This window comes from Capricornis sumatraensis, chromosome 1 (genome assembly GCF_032405125.1).
Source record: "Capricornis sumatraensis isolate serow.1 chromosome 1, serow.2, whole genome shotgun sequence".
Lineage (NCBI taxonomy): Eukaryota > Metazoa > Chordata > Mammalia > Artiodactyla > Bovidae > Capricornis > Capricornis sumatraensis.
This window is the reverse complement of record NC_091069.1, coordinates 203,682,577-203,693,821: the sequence shown is the minus strand read 5'-3', so window position 1 is coordinate 203,693,821 and position 11,245 is coordinate 203,682,577. Positions and strand designations below refer to the sequence as shown.

Below are 11,245 nucleotides of genomic sequence, written 5' to 3'. Positions count from 1 at the left end.
CATTAAATGTATTCAATGTAGTAGTTAAAATACTGATCTTATAATTCCTGAAATCCAAGAAACTTTTCTAATTGGATTCTTCATGTACCTAAGTAGAGCTACCTACATTTTGGAAATTGTTTTAAACAAACTATTGTTCTACTTATTATTCAGTAAAGGTTTGGAGTGGATTGCAGACATATTTTTCAGGATAAAGTCACCTGAGCAATATTTTCTTCTTGATTCATTCTTAAAGTCATTATCATATTGAATGATTATAACTTTTCTGTTAGAATTTGGGATAAATAATATAAGTGATAAGAATTTTCTCTTTAACCTTAAGCATTCATAACTGGTATCAATCTAATTTTAAAAAGACGTTCCTTTAAAAAGAAAATAGAAGATACTGAAATGTTTCCTGTAATTTAATACGTTAGTTTAGAAACTGAGTTTTCATATTTCACCATGAATCTTAAGTGGTAAGAGGTTTAAGGTTAGTGTTCTAAACAACTTTTTTTCTGTTATTTTGATTAAATGTAAAACCATACTAACGCTTTAAGAGTCCTGTTGTGTGAAGCAAGAGCATCACTGAGATAGTTTGCTCCTGCATTTTCCATTCTGTTAAAAGAAAGATCTATTACTTCCAGGGTAGTATTGCTTTTCAGAACATCGGCCAAACACTTCATTCCATCCTGAGTTATTTTATTGCTGGGAAAGGAAAAATATCTAGTTATATTTGAAAATATGAAGTGTCCTTTTATTCATAGAGATCACAGGCTTAGAAACTTTTAAGCAGTACTTTGTATTTTAGTTAAGATTTATTTTAGTCACTCAATTTCCAAAAATGTTACTGAAAATTTGCCATAAAATGTTGCTTCTGTTCTGGTTTACGTATTTAAATTGCTCACTCCAGTTATTAGGAGATATTATATCGGTTTAAACTGAATAATAAGTGAAGCTCAGGATAAAAAGATAAAAATAGTTTTATTTCCTAATTTTTGGATTTAGTGTCTAACACAGAATCATACCTACTATGAATCTTTACATAGATTTTCCAGATTATCACTTACCAGCTTACATCAAGGTATTGTAGGCTCCTGTTCAGATACAGTGCATCACATAACTGTTTCATACCACAATTTTTTATATCATGTTTACACATGTGTAATTCAACAAGGCATTGATTTTCTTTCAACATGTGGCCTAGGTGAACTGTAGACTCTTCCTAAAAATAGATAGTCTTTTTTTCTAAAATATAATTTTAAAGCAGTACATGTTTATTTCAAGCATGGTCAGTTATTTAAATTAGCTTTTTAAGAAGACTTTATCAGTTAAGACTGTTAGTCTACAGTTTGTATTTGTTTAGCATGGCTTTTAAAAAGAAATCATTTTGTCACAAATGATACCTTTACCATCTTAGAAACAGGCAGCGGGCACTTGTAAAGTGCAATGACTAAGTGATGTAAAAGAGGGTAGTTAAAAAGGCTGAGCGCCGAAGAATTGATGCTTTCTATTTGTGGTGCTGGAGAAGATTCTTGAGCATCCTTTGGACTGCAAGGAGATCAAATCAGTCAATCCTACAGGAAATCAGCTCTCACTATTGGAAGGACTGATGCTAAAGCTCCAGTACTTTGGCCCCCTGGTGTAAAGAGCTTGACTCACTGGAAAAGACCCTGATGCTGGGAAAGATTGAAGGCAAAAGGAGAAGGGGGCAACAGAGGATAAGATGGTTGGGATAGCATCATCAACTCAATGGGCTTGAGTTTGAGCAAACTCTTAAGAGATAATGAAGGAGAGGGAAGCTGGCATGCTGCAGTCCATGGGATTGGCAGAGTCAGACACAACTTAGCAACTGAACAGCAACAACAGAAATCATTATTTTAAAAATATCGGTCATCCCAGAAGGAAAACAAATCACAATAATTGGTACCATAGTTGAGCATGGCAGTCCATGCTTTCACTGCTGGGCCCAGATTCAGTTCCTGGTTGGGGAACGGAGATCCCACAAGCTACAGAATGCAGCTTATGTACAGAATGAAGTCCAGACCTCCTGGACTGCTATTCTTAGGCAGTATGCCATTATTACTTATGATTTCAGAGATGCAGTGGCTCATCACATCAACACAACAAAACAAACAAATGACAAGACAGTTCACACTGGGCTTTTATAATTCTCTAGCCCTTTATCATTTGTGTGTTCATCTTAAGCACTCTGCCCCTCAACAGGTTTACCCACTGAGAATGAGTTTATAAGAACAAAAGACAACGTACTTGTTTAAATAAGCAACTTCTAAAACCATATTATAACACTCTTACCAAGAATTTAAAATTTTCCATTCAAGTTTTCATTTGTAAATGGTAGTTTACAATTCTAAAAATATAGCACATTCATGAACCTTGACATAACCCTCAAGTTAGTACCTTCATTTTATTCACATACAGCATTATTAACTGCTCACTTAGAATACATACCTGTTCACCATACAGTATGGGTCGGTTTAGGTTTAATCCTTTAATTGTTTGGTTTTGAGTTAGGACTGTAGCAAATGCTATCACACTTTGCATTCCCTAAAAACAGATAAATTCATTAAGGAAACTGACAAAAACTTTAAAAAGTAACCTCCTTAATATTTCAAGATGAGTAAAACTGGGCTCTGATAAATCAAAATTGTGCTTTTAAAGGTTTAATTTCCTAGTCCTTGAATGTAGGTTGATCAAATTCAGAAAAAATCCATCTTTAACATGCACGGGGACTTTCTTAAGGATTCCTTGGATATTTACCTCTAGGTTTGCTCCTAAATCTTCAAGATTCTGTATGATGCAGACGTCAGACATGCGGACACACAAGTGGATCCCAGCTAGGGCTCTATGCTACTTATATATCTTTAATGCAAACCTCCTTTTATATTCATACTAACACACTTTAAATGGGTGTTTATGGCGGCAAACCATTACTAATCACATTTTTCACAACTCCAGTTGGCCCCCTCTGCCTTTTGGAAGGGCCTGATCCTCTCAAATCTCTGTGATGGATACATACCTAGTTGTTACACCAGAAAACCTGGGCCTCTTCCCACTCCACCCGTCCTCTTACCTTCCTATCAGTTGATTGCCAGATCTTAGAAGCAAATCTTACAGATTCTGCTTCCAAAGATGTCTCTAATTAGTCCATCTCTAGCTACCACCTCACCCAGGTTCTCACCACCCACCTGAACTAGGGCAGAAACTTCCTAAAACTGTTTCACTTCTTTAAATGGGAAACATAAACCCTTGAAATAAATAGAAAGCATTTGTAAAAATAAATACATGAGTATTAAAATTACTTCAATCTCTGTCAGTCATGTTACACTTGGGGAAGCACTCTCTTAGCACCATACCACACTTGGGGAAGCACTTTCTTAGGATCTGCAGGTTCTGGATCCCTGGCCTGGAATATTTCTGCCATGTCCCTCTTGAAGGCAGCTCTTTCTCATTCTTCACAGATGGGACAGCTTTTTTCATCCTAGTATTCCTTCCTCAGGTCTTAGGCATAACCATCCTATCACACAGATGACCTCCTACCTACCCATTATCAGAGTACTTTGCCATCTTTGTAGCACTTTGCTCTAATTTACTGATATTTTCCCAACTAAAATGTAACCTTTATAAAGGCAGAGACTATATCTGATGCACTCCTGTATCCTTAGAATCTAGGATTGTGACTATTACGTGCAGAAAATATACAGTTGACCCTAAAGGGTCAGAGGTCAATTGTATACCTTGGTATCCATGGATTCAAGGAACCTTGACTTCCGTAGCAATTGTAATATTTACTGTTGTAAAAAGTCTGCATTTACCTGGACCCAACAGTTCACACCCATGTTGTCGAGTCAACTGTATATTGAATTAATGCTTTCCCCATTCCTTCCTACTGTATCTACCCACTTAAACTTTAGAGCCTATTATACCAAAGAGCCTCCTTGGCCCATCTTACTGACATCCTGTCCCAGTGATGTTGCATTAACCTTTTAACTAGGTTCCTAACAGTAGGCCTGAAGGTTTGAAGGCATGTTTGAGAAAATGAAGCCTGGACTTTGAAGACATATCAGGTCAGATGAGGGCTCTTAGAATTGTCTTAGGTTTTATGCTATAACTACTCACTGAAAAATGTTTCCACAAATAAAAAATTTACATTATACAAATCAAGTATTTGTTTAATTAAAAGGAACATAAGGTTCTTTAGAAAATCCCATGCAAGTTAAGAAGGGTAATAGATGGAAATTTAGGACGATTTTTATTACACTGGATATTCTTCCATAAAATTATTATAATCTGATTTTTACTTAAAGATTTTTTTTCTCTGATACTAGATCTTAGAGATGAGCTTAAATCATTCATAAGACTGTCATGTAGCTGGTCTCTTGACACTTCTCTGTGCTAGTTTCTAGGGAGAATGATCAAGTACGTGAGTGACTCTTTTTTTTTTCGTGAGTGACTCTCATAACCAGTTTAACTCACCAGATCACAGTCACCCAGATCTAATTTCTCTAAGGATGAATTAATTTGTAGCATTGCAGCAAAAAACATTCCACCCTTATTTTCAATCTTGTTTCCAGTCATTCTTAGGTGTTTCAGAGTTCTATTCTTCTGAAAAGGAAAAGAGGCAAAACTGGATTAAAATTTTAACCCAAAGAATTCTCTTCAGATTACGTTTTAGGAGACTGTATTACTATTTGCAGACTCAGTCAGTTTTTCATGGAGATTGAATAGAATACATTCCATAAAGGTAACATTCAATTTCCCATAATAGGTAAAAATATAAAGTGTACAATTTGGGAATTCCCTGGTGGTCCAGCAATTAGGACTCTGCACACTCACTGCTGAGGGGTTCAGGTTCAATCCCTGGTCAGGGGACTGAGATCCTGTAAGCCACATGGTACAGCCAAAAAGTACAATTCACTGGATTTTACTACATTCACAGTGTTGTGCAGCCATCACCTCTAATTTCAAAACATTCTCTTTACCCTTAAGGGAGACCCTATACCCGTTAAACACTCACTTCACATTTCCCTGTATTACTTTGAAAGTGACACAATTTCTCAGACATTTGCAAAGTTTAATTCCTTCTCATAATTCATTCTTCCGATAAATCATTCACAAAATTACAGACATTTCATTGTCCTAATGAATAAATATTTGAACCATAAGTGCACATAATTATCTTTACAATTAAGTCAAACTTCTCTCCCCTCCCCCCGCCAAGAGTGGGAAGAAGGAAAGGATGTCCACTCTCACCACTTCTATTTTACATTGTACTGGATGGGGCTAGATAAGGCAAGAAAAAAAGGCATACAGGTTGGAAAAGAAGCAAAACTTTTTGCATATGACAATCTTTTATGTGGAAAATTCTAAGGAATCCACCAAAACAAAAAAAAGACCTGTTAGAACTAATATATGAAGAAACACATCCCATGTTTCTGAATCAGAAGACAATATTCAGTTCAGTTCAGTCACTCAGTCGTGTCCGACTCTTTGCAACCCCATGAATTGCAGCACGCCAGGCCTCGCTGTCCATCACCAACTCCCAGAGTTCACTCAGACTCACGTCCATCAAGTTGGTGATTCCATCCAGCCATCTCATCCTCTGTTGTCCTCTTCTCCTCCTGCCCCCAATCCCTCCCAGCATCAGAGTCTTTTCCAGTGAGTCAACTCTTCTCATGAGGTGGCCAAAGTACTGGAGTTTCAGCTTTAGCATCATTCCTTCCAAAGAACACCCAGGACTGATCTCCTTTAGAATGGACTGGGTGGATCTCCTTGCAGTAAAAACGGCACTATTCCTCAAGTTGATCTAAAGATTTAAAGCAATCCCTCTCAAAATCCCAGTTTGTTTGTTTGCTTTGCAGAAATTGATAAACTGATCTTAAAATTCATGTGAAAATGCAGGGGACCCAGAAGAACCAATACAACATTGAAAAGAACAAAGACGACCCACACTTTTTCAAAACTTAACTACAGGACTACAGTAGCCAAGATAGTGTGGGACTGGCCTAAGAACATATATATAAATTAAGAGAGAGTACAGAAATAAACTCATTTATAATCGACTCTTGACAATGATGTCAAAATCAGTGGGAAAAGAACAGTTTTAACACAAGATGTTGGGTCAGCTAGATAGCCACATGAAAAAGAATGAAATTGCTCCTACGTCACTTCATATACAAAAATTAAAATGAATTAAAATGAATGAAAGAGTCAAAAGCTTAGAAGAAAATGTAAGTGTAAATATTCATGACTAGGTCATATATGACTTTAGATATAACACTAAAAGCATAAACAACAAGAAAAACACAAAATGCATTTTACTGAACTTCTAAAATTGTGTGCTTCTAAAGATACTACTAAGAAAGCGAAAAGGCAACCTACAGAATGTCAGAAAATATTTGCAAGTTATATCCTATAAGGGACTTGTATCCAGAAAGGGCAAAACATTTGAAAAGAGAATTATCCAAAGAAAATATAGAAATAACCACTTAGCATGTGAAAAGATGTCAACATCATTAGGAAAATGCAAATCAAAACCACAAAACCTCTTTATACCCACTGCTGCTGCTGCTGCTGCTAAGTCAGCCCGACTCTGTGCGACCCCATGGATGGCAGCCCACCAGGCTCTGCTGTCCCTGGGATTCTCTAGGCAAGAACACTGGAGTGGGTTGCCATTTCCTCCTCCAATGCATGAAACTGAAAAGTGAAAGTGAAGTCGCTCAGTTGTGTCTGACTTTAGCGACCCCATGGACTGCAGCCCACCAGGCTCCTCTGTCCATGGGATTTTCCAGGCAAGAGTACTGGAGTGGGGTGCCATTGCCTTCTCATACCCACTAGGATAGCTCAAATAAAAAAGTATCAAGTATTGGTGAGGATATAGAGAAATCAGAATACCCATTGTCGGTGGAACATAAAAAGGGGCAACCACTTTGAAAAACAGTTTGGCAGTCATTCAAGATGTTAAATAGAGTTTCCAAATGATCCAGCAATTCCACTCCAAGGTATATACCCTAGAAAATTGGAAACATAAGTGCACAGAAAAATGTGTGCAAATATTCATAGTAGCATTATTCATTATAGTGGAAACCCAAGTACCCGTTAACTAATGGATGAATGAAATGTGCAATGGAATATTACTTGGCAATAAAAAGGAATGAAGTATGTTACAACATGGATGATACTTGAAAGCATTAAGCCAGTCAATAAAGGCCACATGTTATATGGTGATTCTATTTATGTGAAATGGCCAGAATAGACAGTTAGAAAGTAGATATGACTGCAGGGTGCTGGAGAGAGGGAGAGAAGCATAGAGAGGGATTACTAACAGGGTCTCTCTTCTGTGGGGAGGAGGTGTTCTAACAACAGTGATAGTGGTGATGGTTGCAAAACTGTGAATATAGCTGATCATTGAACAACACAGGGATTAGAAGCAGTGACCCTCTGCTGTTGAAAATGAGTTTATCTTCACAGTTGGCCCTCCATATCCAAGTCCTACACTCTCAGATTCGACTGACTGTGCATTGTATCGTACTGCAGCATGTATTTAGTGAAAGAAACCCATATATGAGTGGACCCATGCAGTTCAAACCTGTGCTCTTCAAGGTGTCCATTGTATACTAAAGCCACTGAACTGAACACTTCCAAAGGATAAATTCTTATGTGAATTATGTCTTAATAAAACTTGATTTTTTTTATTGAAGTATAGTTGATTTACAATGTGTTAATTCCTGCTGTTCAGCAAACTGTTATATATACATTTTTAAAATATTTTCCATTATGGTTTATCCATAAAACTGTATTAAAAGTGAGTTCAAAAGTACTCATGTGATATCTAAATGAAGTGCAACAAAAAATATACAGTTGCACAAAATTAAAATAAATTGACATTAACATTTGTTTCTGTTGGTTTCAAGCTAAAATTAAAGAAATTGAAATCCCCAAATTGTTAATTTGAGGTATACGAATGCTTACATGTAGGGCTTTAGCAATCAGTTCTCCACCTTCAGGCCCAATGTCATTAAACATAAGATTTAAGTAAATGAGATTATGTTGTTTCTAAAATAAGAGAAAAGAAGCTATTATACATGTATTACTAGAAATCAATCAAGAATATATGAGCTGCTTTTTAAAAGTGTTTACCAGCAAAGAAAATCTTTACAACCAGAAAAGTTCAAGGTCTCCAGCAAAACAAAGGATGATTAAGGAAAAACAACATTCTCATTTAAACAAATATAATTACAGGATAAAGAAAAAGACTATTCATTTTTTTAGTTTTTTTTTTTAATTGGAGGATAGTTGCTTTACACTGTTGTGTTAGTTTCTGCTGTGCAACAGTGTGAGTCAGCTATTAAGTATACACATATCCCTCTTGAGCCTCCCTCCCAGTATATTCATTTTTCATCAATGATTCAAAGTATGGATGTGCTTCATGTACTGAACCATAGTGTATCACTTTGCAAAAGATGACTCAAGAGGCTCTAGGTATGAGCTCTACTGAGACCATATACACAAATGTGTTTTTACTGTATTTCAAGTGTTATAGCACAGTCAAGACCCTTGATATTTTACAAAACTATGTTTTGTGTATATGTCACTAGAATAGGTGATTTCACCATAAACAGATCTGAACATGGTGGCTATGATTTTTGCAGCGTTTTGATTTGTGGTTGTTGAAAATAACTTAGTGGTGTTTTTTTTTTTTAATCTTCACTCCATCCTTATATTCTGTGCCATTTCATGGGTATGTGAATTTTAAGATCTTTTTTGGCTCAGTAGAGACACTTGCAGCACACGAGAATGGGACAAATAGCTAGGAAATTAAAAAGCCAATTTAAGGGAAGAATAACAAATGATATATGCTGCTTTAAACATTTTAACTGAAAATACAGACACACACATGTATATGTCAATCTTCTGAGGTTGAAACAAAACCTTTTCTTTAAGGACACCTGTTCTTATTGGTGGACCACACTACCTTTCTTAAATAAAATGCAACCATAAAGCAGCATTTTAGTTTGGGTATCTCAAAAGTGAAGTCTACAATAAAGGGTTAGTTTAGCAGGCTAGGGCTGCTGAAACCCTGCACATTCCAAAGAAAAGACTGGTTAACTTCGTCCTGGAAGAAAAAAAAAAGAACAAAGAACATTTTGCAGTAAAATACCTGGAGCAGTTTCGCAGCATAGTACGCGCCAACATCACTTAGGAGGTTGTATCTAACATCCAAACCTGAAGAATACAGATGAATAAAAGCTGATATTCCTCCTAATGAATACTTAATCAGCAGAATGAGAACAGGAAAGAATGATTCTTAAGGAGACATACCATTAATATATGAATTATTCTTTAAAACTCTGCAAAGAATCCAGAAATCTTCACCTGTTACTCTTTCTCCTGATAGTGAGCGACTGTTACCAGCAATATTTAATGTGATTCCTACCGATCTGTTAAAATATTAAAAGGAAATCCAGTAAAGGAAAAATATTTTTCCTTCATGTTTAGTGACATCACTGGATAGTATTTACTGGAACCAAGTACCACAGTACAGAGTTTTATTAAGTGTAACTTAAAACTACTGAATATATACTACAGCTTTTGAAAAGCACTTTAATATATGCATAATTTAATTTTTCAAGCACAGAAAAAGTATTCCTACTTGATAGGTAATGACATTGAAGAATGTCATTCAATGATTTGCATAAATAAACCCAGCTCACAGGAGTTAATGACCAATCTGGAACTCAGACTTGGAGAATGCTGGTCTAGTGCTTTTTTTTTTTTTTACTAAACTACCTCCAAGACCTGTGTCAGTCATCTATGCTGAATCAAAAAAGCATGTCCATTTCATCTAGCATTTGCAAATGGCTTTCAAATCACTCAGTATTCCAAGAGTTTTCACACAGATGAGTATCAGTGACTGTTCTGATGTAATCAAGTATATGTCTTCCTTACCCTTTTTCAATTTCTTCATCCACTTCTTGGAGTATTTGCAATATAAAAGGTTTAATTTCCTTGGACTTTTCCATACATAAGTCATTATAATATTCCTGGAGACCACCAATAGATGCTGAAACTTTTGAAAAATAAATGCAATACTTTTCATCACATATAAATTATCCCAGGAGCTTCCTCCCACCAAAATTAGATTTCTTTCAAAGATACAAATGTGTGTGTGTGTAGAGTTAGGGGTGAGGGGAAGAAAAGGAAGAATAGAGAAAGTAAAATAAGGAATGGGAGAGAAGAAAAATGCTGTTTGGAGAACTAGGGCCATAGAAGTACCCACTGAGGATGGGCAGACACTTAACTTGGAAGTGACACAAAAGGAGAACTAACTTCTGTTAAGTAACAGGCCTGGCAGCTGAGGAAAATGACGTCCAGAAAAATTAAGTATTTTGCCTGAAATCATACAGCAGAGTATTGAATCAAACTTGACTCCAAAGCCTCTTCCATTCTGCCATAATGGATTAGGGTAACTCATGTTTGCTTATAATGGCTTCAGGTAAAGACAGTTTTATCATAGAGTCTAAACTCAAAAGGGATCTGAAAAATCAAGTCCAACAGGCTTCTTGAAGACCTTCTATACCCTGTAAGTTGATAGCATCTTTGAATCCAGCTCTGTCTGTTCTTCCTAGAAGAACAGGTCTCCAAGTTGAGACCTCACTCATAGCAGTGCTTTACTTGCCATTGTCTTCTATTTCCTCTTTCTAAAGGTGATTTTTCCCTGTCAGTCACTAATAGGGAAGACAAACAAAACAGGAGTTGAAGTCGTCTTCCTCTGTTATACCTGCAGCAGCATCTTTCCTTGATGCATCATCTTATTATTTTGATACTACTTTTAAAAAAATTTATTGTAGTTGATCGACAGTGTTGTGTTAGTTTTAGGTGTACAGAAAAGTGAATCAGTTATACATAAATATTGTATGTTGTGTAGTGTGTTAGTTGCTCAGTCCTGTCCGACTCTGTGACCCCATGGACTGTAGCCCACCAGGCTCCTCTATCCATGGGATTTCCCAGGCAAGAATACTGGAGTAGATTGCCATTCCCTTCTCCAGGGGATCTTCCCGACCCAGGGATTGAACCTGAGTCTCTTGCATTGCAGGCAGATTCTTTACTATCAGAGCCACCAGGGAAGGCCACATACACATACATACATCCACTCTTTTTTTAGGTTCTTATGCTTCGGTCACTGGTTCATTTCTGGCTCGAAGGAGGTACTGGTTGCTTTGGGCTTCCCTTGTGGCTCAGCTGG

At 36.6% G+C, this 11,245-nt stretch overlaps 1 protein-coding gene across 1 annotated transcript; it reads right to left on the bottom strand.

Moving 5' to 3' along the window:
• Positions 1-509: 509 nt before the first annotated feature.
• Positions 510-10,046, bottom strand: LRRC34 (leucine rich repeat containing 34). The gene is made up of 8 exons (XM_068983547.1): positions 9,949-10,046; positions 9,322-9,440; positions 9,161-9,225; positions 7,972-8,055; positions 4,477-4,605; positions 2,452-2,547; positions 1,050-1,204; positions 510-687 (listed from the first exon to the last, which is right to left on the bottom strand). Exons 1-8 carry the CDS (start codon positions 10,020-10,022, stop codon positions 510-512), a joined length of 900 nt encoding a protein of 299 aa, XP_068839648.1. The 5' UTR covers positions 10,023-10,046.
• Positions 10,047-11,245: the final 1,199 nt, after the last annotated feature.